The sequence below is a fragment of the Hyaena hyaena genome, unplaced genomic scaffold, assembly GCF_003009895.1.
Source record: "Hyaena hyaena isolate Hyena2069 unplaced genomic scaffold, ASM300989v1 scaffold_494, whole genome shotgun sequence".
Lineage (NCBI taxonomy): Eukaryota > Metazoa > Chordata > Mammalia > Carnivora > Hyaenidae > Hyaena > Hyaena hyaena.
The window spans coordinates 600040-623057 of record NW_024081126.1 but is presented as its reverse complement, the minus strand read 5'-3'; the positions used below and the strand labels follow the sequence as shown (position 1 = coordinate 623057).

General features: G+C 44.0%; 1 protein-coding gene and 1 pseudogene across 2 annotated transcripts in view; one reads left to right on the top strand and one right to left on the bottom strand.

Annotated features, from left to right (window-relative positions):
* Positions 1-22818, bottom strand: part of UBE2E1 (ubiquitin conjugating enzyme E2 E1) — an 83586-nt gene extending 60768 nt beyond the window's left edge. The window contains exons 1-3 of one of the 2 annotated variants that reach the window (XM_039254592.1): positions 22657-22816; positions 21350-21534; positions 17182-17232 (exon numbers count right to left, since the gene is read on the bottom strand). In XM_039254592.1, coding sequence (XP_039110523.1) covers positions 17182-17232; positions 21350-21501 — 203 coding nt within the window. In that variant the 5' untranslated portion in view covers positions 21502-21534; positions 22657-22816. Of the gene's footprint in view, positions 1-17181; positions 17233-21349; positions 21535-22656 lie in introns of both variants that reach the window. The other variant, XM_039254593.1, reaches the window with a different exon arrangement.
* On the top strand, positions 5211-6214 carry LOC120246929 (annotated as a pseudogene).
* Positions 22819-23018: the final 200 nt, after the last annotated feature.

Sequence of the window (23018 nt, the reverse complement as noted above, 5' to 3'; positions counted from 1 at the left end):
TAAAACAGGCAGAGAACACAGAGGGAGCAGGTAGGAGACTGCCCCGCCCACTGCAGCTGAATCACAGATAACCCTGCCAGGCCTCAATACACTTGCAAAACTAGTACTAAGACTTAACTGGAACAAACAAAAATCTGTTGTTATTAAGTACAGACAATTCCACGATGCAAATAATGTGTTCAGTAGGTTATAGATTTTAAAAACTCATTCAAGGAACATAATTACTAGTCTACGAGACTCAGTAATAAATACCTGTTATGGACTGAATCATACTTTCAAAGTTAGGCCAGTAACAATTTACAGATACAGTCTGGATGCACCCATTTGTATCTCTCTCTCAAAAAGTCAAGTGTCCACGAACTATCTGTTTTTTGACTCAGGTGAGTATGTCCAGAAGAAATGCAAGTGAACGAAGCCAGAAATGCAACAGTGAACTGACAAAGATTTTATCCAGAAAGGAAAATGCAAATTAAGCCTACAGTAATGTCATTAGCTATCCTGAGATTTGACTTACCCCCTTAAACAAGATAGCATTTTTTTTTTCTTTTAATGAATCTCCAGGTCAAATGACAACGTGTAAATGTTATCATCTGCAAACCACACCCTACAGTGGATAGAGGCTTGCCAGAGATCAGAGAAGCAGAGCTGGAGACAGCCGTTGTGAGGGCTACTGAAAAGGCTGAGCACTGTGGTAAGTCTTTGGAAAGTAGGGAGAGCTGCACCATAACAAACACCCATGTAGAAAGGTTTCAAGAATGGCTCTGGAAAAAGAGAACACAGCAGTAATCTAGCACCAGAATGGAAAATGGATAAAAATTTGTTTATCAATACACCCCACATAATAATTAGGACACAGAGAAGAGTACAGAGAAGGGAGCAGCCGATCCATTTAGCTACAAAATTTCCATCACACACTTTTAGACTCCAAGATCTTAATAATTTTTTTCTCCACTCCCCACAATCATAGTGTTTTATAGTACTTGCAGGTACTATAATATATAAATGTAAAATTGCTACAGTAAAAGTAGTAGTAGAAACGCCTGCACCTCTACAGAATCTAGCAGTATGGGCCAGAAAAAATAGACAATAATTTCAAATTTCAGTTCTAACAAGAATTGTGTCCTCAGCATATGGTGTATTTTAGGACTGGTCTCTATCACTGGACAATGTTTACTATGTAATAAACACTTCAGATGTGAAAACATCTCAGGATACTAAACTACAGAGAAGAAACATTTTCTGGGGAGGCTACCAGTCGAGCTCAAAAATGAACCTACGCATCCTAAGGACTTTCACAGTACAATTACTCAGAAAAAGGACCAAAGCCAAAGAAGTATCATATACTATTAAGTAATACAGGATACTGCTATCTTTATTGCTAGTCTCTGCTCACACATTACTATAATCACTTAACATACATTTGTTTTGAAATATTTACTTAGGTTAGAGGAAAGTTATCTTTCATGTTTATAAAAATATCCTCGTGGGTGCTTGTTATAAAACAAATGTTTTCTTTTACAGTCTTTGATGTATACCAATTCAACATCTCTTTTTCTTTAGGATAAATGTGCTCTCACAAAGTCTACTAAGAAATAAAATTTTATAAAGCCAATTCCAATAAATTACCTTCAGAAACTGAGATGTATTCCCACAGAGGAGGAAGGTTGTGTGTAGGAGAGATCTAAATTATTTGGGGAACAAAGTTCCTATGTAGCCGAGCACTTGCGGCGCCACCTGTAACCACGTGCTTCCCTCTGGCAGTGCCGAACGCTTTGCTGATCCCAACTAATAATCTGAACTGTAAGAGTATCTCCCAATCCTGAAAATTTCTTAAGTCTATTGTCAGTGCTCCCAGAACTCTGCATCCCCTTATAAGACAGTCTCAGTCACTGACCTACGCAAGCAGCACAACCTGGCTGCCTTCATCTTGCCCAGTGACCTCCAGCACGAGGATCTGAGCCTGAAACTTCATGTTCTACAAATAAAAACCATTTCTCTATATCATCAATTTTAATTTATAAATTTGTCAAAGTTATTTGAATAAGACATACCATCAATAATTTCTCCTCCAAATACTCATTTACTATAAAGGCACACTAGAAGGTAACCTCTCATGGTTAGAAAATGTGAAAAGTATCTATCATAACCTGAAGAACACAGCTAATGTCAATGAAATATACTATGTTTTTAAGACTAAAAATGTAATAAGTACTTAACTGATAATTTTGTGGTGACATGATTAAAAAGACACCAGAACTAGACCACTTAGAATGTCTGCCGTTATCACCTCCCCAAACCCCTCACACCCAAATGTGAATGGGAACCTGGCCATCTGAATTTTTACACACAAGCTACTAAGTACACATACTGTTCCAATGAGAGGTACTAAGATAAACATTTCCATCGTGTGACATTTTCTTATATGAAACTATAACTACCCACATTCAACAACTCTAGGTGTCCTACTGTCCCTGGCTTCCTATGTGTAATTTATAAGTCTGTGTCTTGAGAAGGCCACTCTCAGAAAAAGGGACAATTTTAATTATCATGTTACCCAGGACCAACACTGCATGGATAATATGAAACAAATTATTAAATGAAATGTGATTGGGAAATGGAAGGAGGATGCTTACATGGTGATGCTTTAAGATTTCCAAGTAACTTCAAGGTAAAGCTTGAACAAAAGTGCCAGTCTTAAAAGGATGAAAACTTGAATATGATGAATAATTTACAGTGTTAAAAGTAAACACATTTACCTACTCATTCTCATGCACTCGCAAATGTGAATACAAAAGGTCTACACAAATCAAAGCGTGTAAAAAATTTTTTAAGGATAGCAGCAGCAATTTCCAATTAATCTATTCCCTAATATTTTCAAAATAAGCCCTGCTAAAGGTATTCATCAACATGTGACATTCAGACCCAGCACTTACATATGATATCCATACTACAACGTAAGCCATAAAGATCACAAGGGACTTGAAGCTACTAAAACAGAACTTTTTTCTTGTGGGATGGGGAGAGGAAACTGATATCCATACTACAACGTAAGCCATAAAGATCACAAGGGACTTGAAGCTACTAAAACAGAACTTTTTTCTTGCGGGATGGGGAGAGGAAACCTCCCAAAAATCCTTTGAAAATCCACTAAAATTGAGAGAGACTCTCCCAGGAAAAGTAACTACATGATGTTAAAAAGTTCTGTCCTCAAGTATAAAAATCTGATAATTCTAATCACCTCCCCTGAATAAACACCATGAAATCTTCGAATTGGAAAGAGTAACACAAATAAACATCTTTTCCTTCTTGAAAATCATCCCCTTTTGTATCACCTCTCTTGTAAAGATCACCAAAAAATTTGAAATTGTAAAATCCAGAGGTTACTTGCTAACCTTTCCCCACCTCACAGTGTTATTCAGAGCTGATGGCCATTCATCTCAAAATGCTTTCCACTTGCTGCTTTCTGACACCATTCTCTTGATCTTCCTGCCCTCAGTCCCCTTTGCTGGCCTCTCCTTCAGACCATACAACCTCTAAATGCTACAGGTTCAAGTCTGCATCCTGGGCCCTCTCCTCACTACACCTTTCTTCTCTAGGTGAGCCTGAGGCTTTCCCCAGATAAGGGCGTCTATATATTGAACATCTCCCAAATGTACATGTAGCTCAAGCTTATGGGTCTACCTTGAGTTCAAAATATTCCTTGGAGTTCCAATTATTTATTTCTGACTTCTGACACCTTCACTTGGATGCCTCATTGATATCTATCTGAAACCTAACATATCCACAAAGAAGGACTCATTTTTTCCCCCAGAAATGTCAGAACACATTTTTTTTTTGTTTTAAATTAATTTCTCAGAGGGAGAGACAGAGTGAGCAGGGAAGGGTCAGAGAGAAAGGGAGACAGAGAATCCAAAACAGGCTCTAGGTTCTGAGCTAGCTGTCAGCACAGAGCCTGACACAGGGCTCGAACCTGCGAACCGCGAGATCATGGCCTGAGCCAAAGTCCGACGCTTAACCAACTGAGACACCTAGGCACCCCTAGAACATATATATTTTTTTAATATTTTTATTTACTTCTAGGAGAGTGAGAGACAGCGTGAGCAGGGGAGGGTCAGAGAGAGAGGGAGACACAGACTCCAAAACAGGCTTCAGGCTCTGAGCTGGCAGTCAGCACATAGCCCGATGCGGGGGGGCTTGAACCCATGAACCGTGAGATCATGACCCGAGTGAAAGTCGGATGCTCAACCGACTAAGCCACCCAGGCGCCCCTAGAACATATTTTTTTTAAAGCTTATTTATTTTGAGAGCAAGAGACAGAGAAATTGAGTGGGGGAGGAGAAGAGAGGGGGAGACAGAATTCCAAGCAGGCTCTGTGTTGTCAGCAGAGCCCAATGCAGGGCTTTGAACCCACAAACCCGGAGATCATGACCTGAGTGGAGATCAAGAGTCAGACATTTAACCAACAGAGCCACCCACGCGCCCCAAAGACTCATTTTCTATGCTGTCCTCATCCCAAAACACATACACAGAAATCCTATCCTAGCCTTGTCCCTGTCAGTAAAATGTGGCCATCATCTAAGACCACAGAAATTTGGAGCCATTCTTGGTCCTTTCTCTCATCTCCCACATGCAATCCATCAAAAGGTCCAGGTGTTCGAATCCCATCTTCACTGCCACCATCTTAATACTAATTGCCATCACCAGTTGCCTACAATACACCAAAACCCTCCTTCCTGGTCTCCTTTCTTCCACTTGTGCCTTGCTCCCCATTTATCTTCCACACAGCAAGTAGGGTAGGAAAGACTTGTAAATCACTATTGAAATAATGTCACTTCCTTGCTTCACAACCTGGAATGGCTTCCCATTGTTCTCAGAATGAAAATCCAAACTCTCTACCTGGGTCTACATGGCCCTGCATCACGTGGTTCTCCCTACTTCAGGGCCTCCGTGTTCGTGCCTCCCTCAGTCTGGGATGTTCTTCCTGCACTTTTCACAAGGACTCCTCCTCCTTCCTTCTCATTTTTTAAGTCTTTGCCTAAATGTGTTTTTAAAACCTTCTCCAAGTAACCTCCCTACCCCACTATTCCCCATCACTGCACTGTTAACTTCTCTTACAAGCTGATTCAACTTGTAGTTACCTATCCTTCTACCTGGTCACTATCTGTACTAAAATTCAGGTTTCGGGGAGGTTTGAAATTCAGCATGGGGAGATGAGGCTCCAGCCACTGTGCACCCAAAAGAGGAGCTGGGGCCCAGCATCCCCTCCTCGCCCCGGTCTGGGCTCTGCAAAGAGCACCCCAGTCACTGAAGCACGACCTCCACTGCACAAGCTTCTGGCCCTGGCAGCAGATTCCCATTTACACACTCCCATGCAGGCGGAGAGCTCTCCACAGCCAAACCCACCAAAAGGGGAGCAGCTGGAAGGTCCTAATCAGGTTTAAGGCTCAGATCCCTGCTCTCCTACCCTCGGCATAAGACCAGCAGCAGAGAGCCCCCAAGCCCAGTGGTCAAACAGCTGAGTGAAGCATCTGAGACTGAAGCCCCCAAGTCAAATCTTCCCCCCAAGCCTGTTCTGCCCCTAGAGGCAATTTCATCTTCTGGACTGGACATGCCTCTGGGTATCCAGTTTTCCCTTGAGAACCAGATGCCATCCTAGAGCCAGAGGGAGAGGTGTTCTCCAAGAAGAAGCAGGACAGCCCTCAGAAATCCCCATGGCCAGTCAGGGTTCAGACAAGCCCTCTAGAGACCCTGAGACTCCTCGACATTTTAGGTTCTTTTTTACTTTTTTAATGTTTATTTAGAGTGCACAAGTTGGGGAGGGACAGAGAGAGGGAGAAAGAAGGCCAAGGAGACTTTACAGATCAGCACAATGCCCAACGAAGGGTTACATTTCATGAACTCTGAGATTATGTTCTGAGCCCAAAATCAAAGAGTTGGATGCTCAACCAACTGAGCCACCCAGGAGCCCCAGTCTTGAGGCTCTAAGTACCATAGATGGAAAGCAAATGGCAAGGTACTAAGGAGATCTCCCCTTGCCAACCTATAGGATGACAACTCCACCCAAACTCTGACACCACAACAGGGTTCTGCCTTCTCCCCTGAGTGAAAACGCCACAGAACTAAAGAAGAGGCTATTCTGGAAACTGGAGGCCAGGTATAGGAGTAGGAGCAGGACCCAGACAATCAGTACTGCCCAAACTAGGTGGAGAACTAGGCCACGCGTGGCCCCAGCACTGGGTTCACCAGGAGCCTAGTGATACTGTGTGCTCTCAACCCCTTCTTTCCCTGGGAGACTGGAAAGGCTCGTTGCCATGAATTTCCCCTACACTACCAACACTTTCTTGGGCATTCTTCGAGTCTCTTATGTTTCTTGTATATTACAGAAAGAGATTTTTAAAATAAGTAAGTAAGGGCACCTGAGTATCTCAGTCAGTTGAGCATCCGACTTCGGTTCAGATCATGATCTCACAGTCTGTGGGTTTGAGACCCATGTCAGGCTGTCTGCTGACAGCTCAGAGCCTGAAGTCTGCCTCACATTCTGTGTCTCCCTCTCTCTGCCCTTCCTCTACTCGTGCTCTGTCTCTCTCTCTCTCAAAATTAAACATTAAGTAAGAAAAAAATAAGATAAAACTCAAATTCCACAAGTCAGAGGCCAGGTCTGTTTTAGTTATCTGCGTAGCAGGACTCTACAATTTTAAATGAATATGATTTGATTTATTCGGGCTGTTGTCACTCTTGTAAAACATTGCTTCCTAATTATAATCTTGGCTATTTTTTTATTTGAGGGAAATAGAGACAGCAAGGGAGAAGGGCAGAGGGAGAGAGAGAAAAAATCTTAAGCAGGCTCCACACTCAGGGAGGAACCCGACTATTTTATTTGAGAGAGAGAGAGAGAGTGCGTAAGCAGGGGAGAGGGGCAGAGGGAGAAAGAGAAAGAATCTTAAGCAGGCTCCACATTCACTGAGGAACCCAACTCAGGGGTCAATCCCATGACCCTGGGATCATGACCCTGAGCTGAAATCCAGAGTCAGACTCTCAACCAACTGAGCCACCCACGCACCCCAATCTTGACCTTTTGACCTATATCCTATCTAAAACTTTTCTCTAATTAAAATCATTCTAAACTTTTCTGGTGCTATCTGAAAACGTGCTTCTATGTCTTTTCCTACAGAACTTATTAAGATCTATCCCACATCAATTTTCCACCTATCAATTAAAACAGATACAAATACCCAGTGTTCTGGTATTACACATAATGATCATCATTTTACTACTGCTAGACCCTACTGAGCCTCCATTAATTATTACTATTTAAAATTCAGGGGCGCCTGGGTGACTCAGTCGGTTAAGCATCCAGCTTTGGCTCAGGTCATGATCTCACGGTTCATGGGTTTGAGCCCAGCACTGGGTTCTGTGCTGACAGTAAGGAGCCTACTTGGAATTCTCTTTCTCTGGCTCTCTGTTCCTCCCCCACTCATGCTCTCTCAAAAATAAACAAACTTTAAAAAATAAAAAGGGCACCTGGGTGGCCCAGTCAGGTTAGCATCCAACTTCAGCTCAGGTCATGATCTCACTGTTCATGAGTTCAAGCTCCACGTCGGGCTCTGGACTGATGGCTCAGAGCCTGGAGCCTGTTTCCGATTCTGTGTCTCCTTCTCTCTCTGCCCCTACCCTGCTTACACTCTGTCTCTCTCTCAAAAATAAACATTTAAAAAACTTTAATAGGGGCGCCTGGGTGGCTTAGTCGGTTAAGCGTCCGACTTTCGCTTGGGTCATGATCTCGTGGTTCGTGGGTTCGAGCCCCGCGTCGGGCTCTGTGCTGACTGCCAGCTCAGAGCCTGGAGCCTGTTTCAGTCTGTGACTCCCTCTCTCTCTGACCCTCCCCTGCTCACGCTGTCTCTCTCTCTCTCTCTCCCCCCTAGAAATAAGTAAAACATTAAAAAAATAATAATAAAAAAATAAAAACTTTAATAAAAATTTAAAAATAAAAAATAAAATTTAACGCTGATACAAGTAAGTACTAGCGATAAGTCAGATGTGACACCTGTAGCAAATGCAATGTTTAATGCTATTTAAGAACTTAATACAGTCCCTTTATTTTGGCCTGGCATTTCCCTCTGTCCCATTCAGGTTCTTTAGAAAGGAGACAGGAAAAGAAAAGAAAAAAAAAAACAGAAAGAAAGAAAGCAGACAGAAATGTTTTTGACTACTTTGTAAATTGACATGTTAGTGAACAGTAAGTATACAGCCCCAAGTAACAAAACCCAGTGACAACTTTCAATTATGTTCTGCATATGAAAACTGTTGGCTTCCTAAGTCTTTCCTGAGGGGGCTGAGACATCACCTTGGCCTTCCACAGGTTTATCTTCTATGCAGTGCAGTGCAGCATGGACTCTACAAAGTAATTCATAATCACTTGCATATATGTTTCAAGAAAAAGCCATGAGCGTACAGCAATTTCTGGATTACAATTTTCAAGCAAAGAGCTTTGATGAGCTTCTTAGCCCGTAGAATAGGAAGTTTCCCAGAGGATTAGAGGCATATTCTGACACCAGTTACTAGGTCTTTTGTTTCACTTTACAGCATGGCTGCATTAAGAGAGGCTGAATAAGAATGGGCTTATTATGAAACCCTGTTTCACTCCACTGATGATGGGGAATGTGTCAGATGTCTCAGGAGGGTGCCAGCATCTCTAACATAACTGACTATCTGGAATAGCTTTAGGATTTGGGGGAACATCACTAGGAAGTCCAAATTACTTAGCACCCCTAAACCCATGCTCACTTGTTGGCAAACACTAATTTTATCAAGTCAAAACACAGTAATCAAAGGTACTAGTATTGTCTTTATACCTCTTCTCAATCTAGCCCACAGCACCGATCCTGTCTTTTGTAGAACACTGTGCTCTAGAGCTTCTCTGTGATTCTGAGAAGGTAAAAATTGCCAAAACTGCTTGGGTGCCAACTCAGAAAGACTGCCAGCAACAGACAGCTGTAAAATGTGACAGCAATTTCCACAGCTCTTTCCATTATTTTCTGAAGAGGGTAATGAAGACATTCCATTAAGCCTTCAGACTCAAATTAGGTTTTTGTGTCTGTGTTTTAATTTAACAAATATGTACTGTTTATCTACTCTTTCTTGGGCAAGGTAGGGAGGGCAAAGACATAATTCCTGCTCTCAAGGAACTTAAAGTCTACCCAGAAAGAACCAAAGAACGCTGGGGACAGATAGTGCTTCTTTCTGTTCTACACAAGTAGCTGGAGTGTTACTCAAGAACAAAAAATGCTTCCACTCCTCTAGAAACTGTCACTCTATCATAAAGTTCCAGGCTTTCACCCTTTCTAATATACGCTCCCCACTTATGATCTCAGTTCTGTACTCTATCACCTTCTCTACAATCTTGTTAAAAACATTACAGTATCTCCCTTCTTGCCATTTTCACTTTTTTTTCCTCTCTACTTCTTCTCAGCCTACAGAGCACACTCTTAACTTTTACACTTTAAAGGCTAATGAAAAAAACTTCCTTGACCTCCCCTAGAGCTTGCAGCTCACTTCCTCCGTTGCTTCTTTTTTCTCCAGATCCTTGTTATTTTCCTTCATCCTTTCTTTGTGGACATCCCTGAGAGCACAATTCTCAATTCTCTTCCCCTCGGCGGTCAGGCACACTTCGACCATCATCCATATTTTCGGATCTAACGTGTACTCCCAAAGCCAGTTCCAGCCTCAGCATCCCTGCCAGCCCACCCCAGGCTCAACGCATGTACCCTAAACACACGGATGTGTCATGATGCCTGCAGCACACTCCCAAAAGGTTCTGCAAAATAAATATACAGACATTTTAAAAAGAGAGACAAAGCAAAGGTTATGAAATTTAAACGGCTGAGGAGTTAAAGAATGGGTATCCCTGTATTGTTCTTTCAGCTTTTCTGTAGCTTTGAAATTCTTCAAACTAAAAAAGTTGGGCGAAAAACACTTAAGATCAGAATCAAAGAGAAAAATCATCCCCTGCCTTTTAAGAAGTTTATAATCCATTTGTCTAATCTAATCTTAGACCAGGTAGATGTGAGAGTTCAGTGACTGACTAATAATAAACTTACATATATGATCACATTGCAAATATTTACTGAGCCTACTAAGTGGTAGCAATACACTAAGCATTGTATTCGGTCAACAAGCCAAATATTTAAGCCTTGGAAGGAGGATCAAGCTAATCCCTCTGCTTTCTCAAACCAGTTCATCTTCCTGCCTTACTGACTGCCGTTAATGGTGCCACAATTTTCCCCAATACCCAAAGCAGCTCTGACTCCTTTCAAGCCCTACATCTCTAAATCAGCGACCAAGTTCTCTAGATTCTACTGTTTCGCAGCTGGCTCTCCTCTCCACTCGATGCTGCTGCCAGCCCCCCTGCTAACCTGCTCTCCCTCCAGGACTACTGCAGCTTTCTCAAGTCTCCGGTTCCCACCCAACTCCACCCAATCCTTGCTTTGTCTCTATCCAGACACTCAGCTGTAACCGGATTATTTCCAGCCCGAAAGGGTTTCAATGACTCTCCAGTAAGTATACGATATTGAAAGCTCAGCCTGACACTGAGGAACACAAACTTTATCTCTTACTGCTCGTTCTCCCACTCTCACTCTCCAGCTGTAGTTCTCACTCTTGCCCAACAGTGCCCTCTTGGCCTCTCCTCGGCTACAGACGCCTCCTACCCTTCCATCCCACTTCTCCTTTCTTCCATGAAGCTTGCCCATATCTCGAAGTGCTTCAGATACTACGCCTCACACCCAGGTCAAAGCAATCTCTCACTGCTCTGAACCTTCATAACATGTAGTGTGCATTTACCACTTCCCACGTAATAGTCATGTTTCCAAGTGCTATCCAAGATCTGTACATGCATTTCTTACCACCTTTACCAGACAACGAACTCCCTGAAGGCAGTTTTCATCTGTAACAGGGACTCAAGGTTTGTGACAAGTATTTAACACTAGTGTCCTTCACAAGAACCCCTAAAAATGGAAATGTTGCCTTGGAAGCTGTAAGAATTTTTAACACTCAAAAGACATTTTAACACTGGTATAGGGGTTTTGCTAACTCCTTTGTGGTAAAATGTAAAATTTATCATTTTAGGGGTGCCTGGCTGGCTCAGTTGGTTAAGTGTCCAACTTTAGCTCAGGTCATGATCTCACAGTTTGTGAGTTTGAGCCCACATTGGGCTCTCTGCCATCAGCCCAGAGCCTGCTTCAGATCCTTTATCTCCCTCTCTCTAACCCTCCCCTGCTTGCACTCCCTCTCTCAAAAATAAACACTTTTAAAAATTTTGCCATTTTAACCATTGTAAGTATAAAATTCAAAGCCATTAATTACATTCACAATGTTGTACAATCATCACCACGATTTTGAAAATTTTCATCACCCCAAACAAAAATTCTGTGCCCATTAAGAAATAATTCCCCATTCTCCTCCCCGCCCCCAGCCTTGGAAACCTCTCATCTTCTGCCTCTATGAAATTATCTATTCTAAGTTTTTTATATAACTGGAATCACAGTATTTGTCCTTTTGTGTCTGGCTTATTTTACTTAGTATAACATTCCCAAGGTTCATTCATACTGTACCACATATCAGAACTTCATTCTCTTTTATGGCTGAATAATATTCCATTGTAAATACCCCATTCTGTTTATTTACTCATCTACTCATGGGGACTTGGGTTGTTTCCCCTTTGGGGCTATTACGAACAGCTATGAACACTGACAAGAATCTGTGTGACTCCCTGTTTTCAGTTTCAATCCTGTTTCAACTGGGAGTGTGAGTGCTAGGTCATACAGTAGTTCTGGTTAGCTTTCTGAGCAACAATAGCAGCACAGTTTTACAATGCAGACACAGGGTCTCTTAGTAAACACAACAGCCACACGAGTTCCTACTCCCTTAGTAAGCAATTCACTTCTGGAAAGATTTCCTTCCTACCTACCCTCTCAGGCCCCAGCTAATGATCTAATTTCCAGGAATCTGACCCTGGTTCAGAGGCTATTTTGATTGTCTTGACACTCCAGTCTCCTGGTTCTCACTATTTTTCAATACTGCCTTTACGGGCATAAAGCACACTTTACTGGTAACTCTTCAAATGAAAACTTAGGAAACTCGGTATCGTTCAGATGCCGGTCATGTTTATATCTTTAATGCATTTAGTAACATCAGATGAATGAAAGCTACATAAAAAATTTCTTCAGGTGAGATACAGGATTTTGTAAAAGATGACTTCTGTGGAACTCATTTCTTATATCCAAACAACCATTTAAAACATGCTGAACTTGGACAAGATGTAGAGGCCTGTTCTATTGCAAAGAAAGGATCTCTTTTCATTCCAAGGTTAACAGCCTTGGATTTCTAAATTGACATCTCATTATTATTACCACCAATTCCAGACTTTTGAAAACCAGAAAAATACAACAGTGTACGTTCTCAGAAACTATATGGAAGAATACACACAAAGTGCAAGCTAGCCCCAAGTTAGAAGCATCTGTGTGCAAAGGGGCAGCATCAGAAGAGATCATGAGGGGAGTTTTTCATGTTCTGTTACACAATTTCTACATCTCAACTTCTCAAACACATTCATTCACTCTTATTGCATATTGGCTTAAAATTGCATTTAAAATACAAGCAATAAGAGGCAATGTTAGTAATAAGAAAAACAGAAGCTGTTAAAAGCAGCTAAATGGGCAACTCTAACAGTATCACCAACTAACACATACAGAAAACTCTAATCTCATTTGAACTTTACAATACTAGGAGTTTGGCAAGTCAGATAGCCGGTCTTTTTAGGAAAGGAGAAAAAAAGATTAAAAAAATGTTAACTTCTTCCAACAATCGCATTATATTTTTTAAATGCTCTTCACTTTAGCCTTTAAATTATCTTTTAAAAGGTAAGGTTTAGCTGTAAAACTTTAAAATCAACTGCACCTGGGGACCCCTGGGTGGCTCAGTCAGTGAAGCATCCGACTTTGGGTCAGGTCATGATCTTACCTTTCCTGAGTCCAAGCCCCTTTTGGGCTCTGTGCTGACAGCTCAAAGCCTGAAGCCTGCCTCACATTCTATGTCTCCCTCTGTCTCTGCCCCTCCCACACTCCCACTCTCTCTCTCTCTCAAAAATAAACATTAAAAAATAAAATAAACTGTATCTGATAACATAGTTCTCTCAGAAAAATAAAAACAATCTACTTAGTTGGGTTTACACATTTAAGAAACACCAAAATATTCATCAAAATGCAATAAAGTCATATAAAACAAAAATTTATTTTTTTATTCTTAATCATGTTTGAAATGTCTGATGACTTCTTGAAGACATTTTATCCTAATATACTAGCTCCAAAACAATCTGAATTTTTAAGTTTCAAGTCGATGTATAAATAGTTTACTCAAAATACTAGTATTTCCTTGTGGTTTTTTTAATGTTTATTTAGTTTTGAGAGAGACAGACACAGGGTGTGAGTGGGGGAGGGTCAGAGAGAGAGAGACACACACACACAGAATCTGAAGCAGGCTCCAGGCTCTGAGCTGTCTGTCAGCACAGAGCCCGAGGCAGGGCTCGAACCCACGAACTGGGAGATCGTGACCTGAGCCGAAGTCGGCGGCTTAACCGACTGAGCCACCCAGGCGCCCCAAAATACTAGTATTTTCTTAAATAAAATCTGAAGTTTAAAGGACTTGGGCAAAACTTCATTTATAATATATAGATAAGTTGTTTACAGACATTAATGTCTACAGATTAGTTATATAGCTATAACTAGTCAATTCAGCAAATCTTGAGCCCTAGGCTATAAACAGCAGGTGCAAAACTGACTCGAGTGGCCCAGAGTTCACCAGCTATCTGACAGGTATAATTTCATTTAAGTAAAAACTTAAAAAAAAAAAAAAAAAAGGTATAATTTTACAATCCAGGATGGGGCATGCTTTAAGAAATTATTATAGTAGTTAAGACAGTATTTTTCTCCTAAACAGACAAAATGCTGGGGAAAAAGTCCAACCAAATGCACATTACATAAGTTGGGAGACTATTATTTCATCTGTATATATACAAATAACCAAATAGTTCAGAGGTACCGAAGAATTTGATTTATATAGCAATCCAGAGAAATTTTTAAATATTCAGTTAAAATACTTCTGACAAGGTCACTGAATATAATCCGCACTGTGTTCTAAAAAAAAAAATCTACGACACAATATGCAACATTGAGGATTAAATTTACGTGCTCACACATTACAACATATTTAGCAACTGCATTTCACACAAGTTTAAGTTCAGTAACTTTGAAGTTTGCCAAGTAAAGTGCTAAAATTACTGGAATGCGAGCAGTGCACCTTCAAGGGAAGCAATTCTTCCACTGATCTGCAATAATCAACTGTATATTGAGAGGTTACTTTCTGCCAACTGCTATATTTTAATAAATATGGTTTAAATTTAAAACCACAGGCTGAATACTAATTGAAGAAAGGCAGTCCTATAAAGGATTAATAGATAAGATACATTAATTAAGGAGCGCCTGGGTGGCTCGGTCAGTTACATATCTGATCTTTGATTTCCGCTCAAATCAAGATCTCACAGTCTGTGAGTTCCAGCCCCGCACCAGCCTCTGCTGTCAGCACTAAGCCAGCTTCGAATCCTCCTGGCCCCCTCTCCTTCTGCCCCTCACCCATACATTAATTGAAAGTCAACTGTTTAACTCGTTCAAAATATAATTTATAGTTGATGAATTTACAATTTCAGAAGAACCAAGCTACTGAGAGCTCTCATGCTGAGAATAATTATTGGAAAAATTTATTAAAAATAAACACGCATGCACTCAAGGTCATTTAATTCATTCATTTTTAACTACAAAAAGTATCCCCAAACTAAATTACCATTATCTCAAATAACGTACATTAAAAAATTAAATAATTCAATCCCATAAGGTAGCAACACAAAAACATAAAACCAAATTTATTTCAGTTAGCTGAATATTGAGACTAGTGGGTAACATTTAGGAACTCCAGTAAGCCAAGACAAAGGAGAAACTGGAATTCATATAACCTAAGCAGCCGTTCTAAAAAAGTTTTTCAGGAAATAAAGCCATCTTTATTCTTAAACACCAACATAATACACTTTCTCTCACAAATTAAAGTTGTCTGGTGTCTTCCCTGAAATTCAACAAAATTTTTTTTTCATAATGTTTTAAGTACGTCGAAGTTTGTCTGCCCACAACCAACCACCCAACAGCCATCCAGTTTGGTGCTTCAGCAGAGTCCCCGAGACACTCATATGTCTCACCTGACAGGGTAATTAGGAGGGTTTTCTAAGGATAAAAGTTCTACACGTTCAGCATCACAAACCACATATGAACTCAGCTAAAATGGTATGGAACTACTAACATGTACCCATCCTGTTTAAAAAATTATGAATCCCGGGGCGCCTGGGTGGCTTAGTCGGTTAAGCGTCCGACTTTCGCTTAGGTCATGATCTCGCGGTTCGTGGGTTCGAGCCCCGCGTCGGGCTCTGTGCTGACTGCCAGCTCAGAGCCTGGAGCCTGTTTCAGTCTGTGACTCCCTCTCTCTCTGACCCTCCCCTGCTCACGCTGTTTCTCTCTCTCTCTCCTAGAAATAAATAAAATATATATTTAAAAAAAAATAAATAAAAAAAAAATAAAAAATAAAAAATTATGAATCCCATGAAAACCTTCAAATTGTTTAGAAAGCCATTATGTTTTGATAAATGTTATTAGTTTTGAAATCATGCTTTCAAAACTATAATTTCATCAGCTAAGGTTGTCTGCACTCACAAAAGACCCATACACTTGGAAGAGACCTAACACCAAGCAGGAGCAGTGCCTACACAGCACACATCGACTATGCGGAATGCCCAAGGATTCAACACAACCAACCAAGGGGAACTTTAGGCTTCAATTTGAACAATGATTCCACTAAAATAAAAAGTAAAATGCCACAGCCCTAACCCTTACCCATTTCTCCACTTTCTCAACTGTCTGAAAAGATTCTTAAAAGCCATGAGAGAAAGTCTTAAGAATATAATTAAGTGGTTCAGTTACAAAACAGTTTAAGAGAATTTCAAACTCACGACTTTCCTTACAAACAGGACAAGATTTTACTACAGAATATCCCACACCTGACCACATTAAGAACATGTGTAACCAACATGGCAATTTAAAGTTTCCATTTAATCCATTAACCATAATGTTAGAAAGTTCAGCATTAATAAGCAAAATATTCCATTTAGTTTTTCAACTTCAATAACTCCGCATACTTGTTTTAAACTCTGTGTATGGCCACTGAATATCTTGTTGGTAACTTCTATTTCTACCTTTAAGTTTAGAACACTACTGAAATGTCACATCCCATTCCAGTACTAATCCTGAGAACTAAGAATTAGATTAAATAATACTTAATTTTTTAAACTATGGGCCTAATAGAACTGAATTAATCTCCCTTAAATAAACAACTCTCTTACAACATAATAAGTCCTTCCTCATGTCACTGTTGATTTAATAAACTCCAAGTCTTCCACCCTACCTCCACAGTAGCAAAATGGCTATTCTAAATAAAATCAAGTGACTGACAAACGCTGCAAAAAGCTGATATCAAACTGTTTTTTTTTAAATCAAAGCCACAAATTATTTCCTAAATTGGTCTGCCAAAGTCCAACACAAAATTTAAATATACAATGATTAAGTCTGAGGATCCACTGTGTGATTTAACTCTATGCTATCTATCAGCCTAATGGAGACCTTGAATAACAGATTTGAGATAGCAAAGCCAGTTCCTAACGTAAAAGGTACCTGAGTATCTAAAAAGGTTTTACATCTAAAAAGGTTTTACATCACCCTTAATGACATATCCAAAATCCTCGATTAGGCAAATGTACATCTTTAAATTCATTTCCCAGTTCTGTTTTATATATGTAAAGGCGTTCACGCCAAAAAAAAACCCATTACTTCTCTTCAGCATAGCCCTGAAACCGTCAGAGGCCCATCAAAACATTACTCTCAGGTTAATCAATTTCAGCGGTTACTTGATGTTAGCACCAAAATAAGCATTAACCAAAAAATAAAAGCAGAAAGTTTTAATAACAACAACAACAACACCAAGATAAAGATTAGAAGAATTTCAAAAGTAAAAAAAATGTGAACGGAAGCTCACCTGCAGTTAGGTGGAGGGTCTAAAGTGATGTCTGCCAGTTCCTTCTGAATCCTGGAGTCAGGGAAGTGAGAGAGAAACACAAGAAACATGAAGGCGTTGGTAGCCTCCCACCGGTAACGCACAGGTCTGGCAGATAAACCTAACTGCCTCCCTGCCATGCTAACTGGGTTCTTCTACTGAGGGAGGAGGAAAGTACACATCAAAAGCTTCAGGTCCGTAGTTAGAAAAAAACTTTTTTCCCACCGCAGTGAGCTGGCGGTCCGGGGTCTCGTGTAATCTTCTAAACTGTTTCGGTTCCAGTCTTGCCTCGCACACTAAGGCAGTTATTTTTCTCGGGGTTTTCCATTTAGGAAATAATTGTACAACTTCTCACTTGCGGACTCGTTTTCTAAGTTGCATTAGAATGTGCCGGGACACATTCACTTCTGTGCCGCACTGCTTCTCCCTTGGACCGACGAACGCAAGCCGCCGCGTGGGTGGGAAGGGCTCGCCACCCCCCACCCCCACCCCCACCCCCGCCCCGGTCTCCGCCCCGGTCACCCAGGCACCTCGGGTGCCCTCCGGCCCGCCCTGCCAGGGCGCCCCCGCCAGGCCGCCCCGCGTTCTCGGTGACGAAGCCAACATGGCCGCTCCCCGTGAGTCCCCTCAGGCCCTGACTGACCTGCCCCGCGTCGCGGGGTGCCGGCGCGGCGCAGGCGGCAAAGGCCGCCCTCTCCGCCGGGCCGCCCCAGGCCGCCGCCCCCTCCCCCACGCCCTGCGGGCTTCCCGTCCCCAGCCCGCGCGCGCCCGACGACTCGGGCGGCGCACCCCGGCCCGGCGGGTGAAGCTGCGGGCCAAGGGGTGGGGAGAGCCCGCAGCGGGGCGCTCGGCGACTCCCCGGCTCGCCTCCACCGCGCCCCGGGACCTCCAGCCCTAACGCCGCGCGCGGAGCCCGGGGCGCAGACACCCCGCCGACCTCTCTAGCGAGGCCAGACACCAGCAGCCGGCCCGCACAGGTGCACCCGGCCTCCGTCCCGCACAACGCTCACGGCTCCCCCTTTCCGGACCTGCTTTTTCCCCCGACATGCTCTAATTTCCCTTGGGTCCGCCCCCTCCCTTCTCCATCTCACCACCGACACAGCTCCCGAGACCCCTCCGTCCCCGCCCCCCCTTCTAGCTCCTCACCAACCCACGACTTCACAAAGAGCCCCATCCCCCACTCCTAGGCCGACGCCACCAGGCAGTTCACACCAAGCCCTGGCCTTTGTCTTCTGCTTACCTAGGTGCTTAGAGCATCAATTAATACGACAAAGTTTGAAGCCTTTAAGTGTCTTCCATCTACTAAATGGTGCCTTCTATTTTTATAACCTCTCTTGCTCCTATCACCTAAAACCCTAAAGAGCTATGTTACAACTTAAGAATCTCACGAGGCAGCACAGTAGTAAAAAATGTGAACACACATTCTAAATGCGATCAAAACTCACAATGGATAATAACTTTTCTCTTTCTAAAGGTTTTCTGGGCTGGCTAGGTGCAATGGGGAATAGGTTGAAGTGGGTAGTGTTTTTTGCACGTGTAAGTAAAGAGAAATTAAGGGTGGTGACTGGGGACGTTCTTTAAACCTTCCTACTGGAGGACATTTCCTGTCCCCTAAAAATCTGGTCAGCTTTAGGAAGGCGTTTGCTGTCTTTCCTGACATCTACTTATCTGTGTTCTGCTAAATTCTTTTGCTACCAATAAGCATTTTAGTTCTGAGACGTTCCCAAACACCCCTGCTGTTTGACTCATTATTGTATGTTAAACTAAAAGTTTGGAATCCCAGTTTCCTGATTCTTTATCGGCATCTATTGGAATGACTGTTATGTTAAGATCCATGTATATAGACAAAAATACCCTCCACCTAAACACAACTTGTATAAAAATACCTACTGACTTCACTTCTTGCCCATCCTACCTCTACCATAAAATATTCACGGAATAGTTACTTCTTTCATACCTAAAAAGCATAATACCAGACAGCTTTATCCACTTCACCTCTACAACAAACATTTACAGCATTTCCAAAATACTGGCAAAAGATTTGTTACGAGCAACTCATACATGTGTTCCACAGAATAATCCTTGCCCCGCCCACTGTCAGCGGGGGCATTTCCTCTACCTGTGGACTGGAAATGAAACCACTTTCCATCCAATATGTAGTTAAGGAACTTTACGTCTGCCAACTCGGGCTTCGGTTTTATTCTATCTCCTGGTATAGTGCCCCTTCCAAGTCTACAGGCCACACTCACCTTCCAAGTCCATGTATTTCACAGAGCAGCTTCTATAGGGTCCTACTAACATTAATTTCCCCCTTCTTTTTTCCTGAATACACTGTCCCCTCTCCATTTTTTGCATCTACTATTAATCTTAGCTCTGCTTTAACACTAATAGTCATTCTTTCAGCAAGACGTCCAGGGAGCTAAAACTGATGTTAACTTTACAGGTAAAATCACCCTTTGTAGCTTTGCACACACACACCTCCCGGCCCGTTTTTGTTTTACTCCTACTAACTCTTCCCAGGCATTTCCAAAAAAAGTTAACTTCCTTAGAATAAATAGACAAGTTGTGTCTAACGAAAAGTACACTTCAGTAATTTGCTGACACAAAGGAGACTATTTTATATTTGACACCTGTGCTTTACCCCCAAATATATTCATGTGTGCCAGGGATACCCTAGTGCACAGAGAATACTAATGACCTGAAGCAAATATCCTGCCTTAGGTCAGGTCAGAAGCTGCTCCAGCATGGATCAGGGAGCACAGCTACTGAGGTGGGGTGGAAAGGGGTGGGGATTTGGGGAGATTAGGGAAAGCCCCATCCGAAGTGGGCAGGGGACATGACAGGTTCTGGGAGAACCAGCACAGGCTCATCAATGAGGGCCAGTTAGGACTCCTGGGACGCTGAGCCGCGATCAAGCCACCACTCTGAAAATAAGAACAACCTTGCTAAGGCAATCTTGCCATTTAAATCTCGACCTCTACACTATTTAAAATAAGCTAAAGTCACTCTTTCATCCCCCCATGATTAGGTCACCAAAGCACTTCACAAACTTTTCAGCTCTCTGGGAGAAAGAACAAACTTTCAAACTCTGAGTTCCGCGGGCTCGCTGCTCAGTGGAAAGATCTAAAGACTCCTATACCATTTTATTTTACGTTCTTTAAGAAAGACTCCCCCTATTTAACCCACCATTTGTATTCCTTACTATCTTTCTGGTTTGCTGCTTTAAAGTTTAATGACTGTCCACCTGAGAGCAGCAGGATTTATGAAAGGGCACGGGGGCTCCCAGGAATATGCTATAGATTATATTTAATTATATTTAAGGGTCATGGGGATCAGGGATTATTGAAGGATGCTCAACGTAGCTAAAAAACTAGCTTCTTCCAGAGACATAAGAGGAAAAGAGTAAAGAAAAAGAGTCACCGCTTGAATTCAGTGTGGAAAAAGAACCAAAAATTTTTACAGCGTAAGAGTGGAAATAGCATGGGAAAAAACGAGTCTCCCTGAAATTTGGCAAATTGGAAGTTTTTGAAGAGGAAAAAAAAAAAAAAGAATCCCCCAAATAACCTAGAATACACATTTTATTTATTGCTTCAACTCTCCCAATCAGAAGAACCTCTTTAAATTCCATCTGAAAACCTCTGTCTCCACCTATTAGATTTTTTACTCCATTAATAGGAGTTATTTATTCCTTATGCAGCTTGTGAGGAAAGCTCTACTCAAAAAAGATCATATGTGCAACAGGTGAGGAGACAAGATGGTAACAGATTTCATTTTGCTAGAACTGTCCGGGCAGGTATTAGTAATTAAGTAAGATGACAGCCTTGACAAGGGTCACAAGCTAGCGATTAACAGGACAAGTAATTTGCAATCAGATTTGGGGGTCACTAAAAAAAGTAATGACGATTCTTACAAACTTCAGCAAGAAATGGGAGAGGCAAGCCACAAGAGCTGCACGTGGACAACGATTAAAAGAAAAAAAAACAGAAGCAAGAGTAAAATAATTAAAACTTCCAAGGCCCTGTTTTCATTTTTAAGAACACACCAGCCACGAGGAGCATTCAAGCTACCCCTCCTTGGGAGGCCGACCCAATGCAGCAAGAGACGGTTCGGAAAATACGAAGCCTGGGGGGACGGGGGTGGAGTACGGTACCTCTTGGCGCTGGTAGAGAGCAGTTTGGAGTTTTTGCTCATGCTGACTTTACTCTCCTTCTTCTTGGGGGTATTTGTTTCTTTCTCGGTTTGCTGGTTAGAGGACGAAGATGAGGAGGAGCTGGTGCTGGCCCTCGAATCGTCATCCGACATAGCGAACCCCCCACCCCACCCCGCAAACAGCCCCTGCAGGGGGAGGGAAACAAAACAGAAACACACAGACCACGCAGTCAGTGTAAATAAGGAACTCGGGTGCTGTCAGGAGGGCTTCGGCCAGGGGTGCACCCGGCTGCCCACCGCCCTCCACCCGTTTTTCAAAGTCTACAGGCCCATTAAGGCTTTTGCAAATCGGACGCGGCTTGTTTATTTTTGGCCCCAAGTGGGGGGACGCGGTGGGAAAATGATCCAAAGCAAAGCGAGCGGCCCCTCCCGCGCCCCCCGGGGCTCCCCTCAGGGCTGGGAGGGGAGATGCCGAGCAGCCGGAGGAGGGCAGGGCGGGGGCGCTGAGCGCCTCGGCGGGGCAAGGAGGGAAGGTCCCGGCGGTGTGCCGGCCTCGGGGCTGTTTCTGTCGGCTTTTCGGGGGTCGCGGAGGCCGGGTGGCCAGAGAGAGACAGCGGGGGCCAGGAGTGGAGTTCGGCGAGATCGGGAAGAGAGGAGGCCGGAGAGGAGTAAGAGAGGAAGCCGAAACAGGGGGACGGAGGCGGGGAACGGGTGCCCGGGTGGGGGAAGGGAGAGGCCGGCGGGGGGGGGGGGCAGGGACGACGAGGCCCGAGGCCCCCCGGCGCCGCGCCCCGACGCCTCTCCCCGAAGGCCGGTGTCTCGGCCGCCCGGCTCAGGCTGAGGGGCTGGGGTCCCGAGCACACGCCCGACTGCCACCCCTGGTGGGGGGGGGCGGGGGGGGGCTCGGCCTCCACAGCGGAGGAATAACAATGAGCCCTTCGGCCCCGGAGGGGTTAATCCCCGCGGGCCCCCGCCCCGGGGGAAAACGGGGCTCCCCCGCCTCCCCCTCCCCCGCTCCCGGCCCCCTCAGCGGCCAGTGGGGGGCTCCCAGGGCAGCGCTGACAGTTCGAGGCACAATGCCCCCCCCCGCCCCCGACGCGGGCGGCCCCCGCACCCCACGCGGCCCGGGGTCCCTACCCATCCCCCGCGGGCGGGCCCCGGACCCCTGGGTCTCGTCGGCCCCTCTCCACCCCCCTCAGCCCCGAGCCTGGCGGTCCGGGCAGCGCGGGTCCGGGGAGGCGGCGAGGGGTGTCCCCGAGGCCCGGCGACGCGGCCGGGGGGCGGCGGGCGGCGGGGGGATCCCCGTACCTCTCTTTGTGTCTGGCTCCTCCGTGCCGCCGCGGCGGCTGCTGCTGCGGCTGCGGCTGGGCCTGGCCACTCGTGTCTCTCTCTCGCTGGGAGAGAAGCGGAAGTGCAGCAACAGCAACTATTAAACAGGCAATGGCTTCCCCCAGCCACACACGCTCGCACACACACTCCTCCTCCTCCTCCTTCTCCTCCTCCTCCTCCTCCTCCTCGCCCTTACCCCTCCCCCACCCGGCCCGGTCCCACCCACCCGCGCTCCCCTCCCCCTGCACACCTCCGGGGGGGCGCGAGGACGACACAGGGGACCCCGGGAAACCCTGCCCCTCCCCACCCACTCCCCCACCCCAGCGCCGCCTCGGGACGCC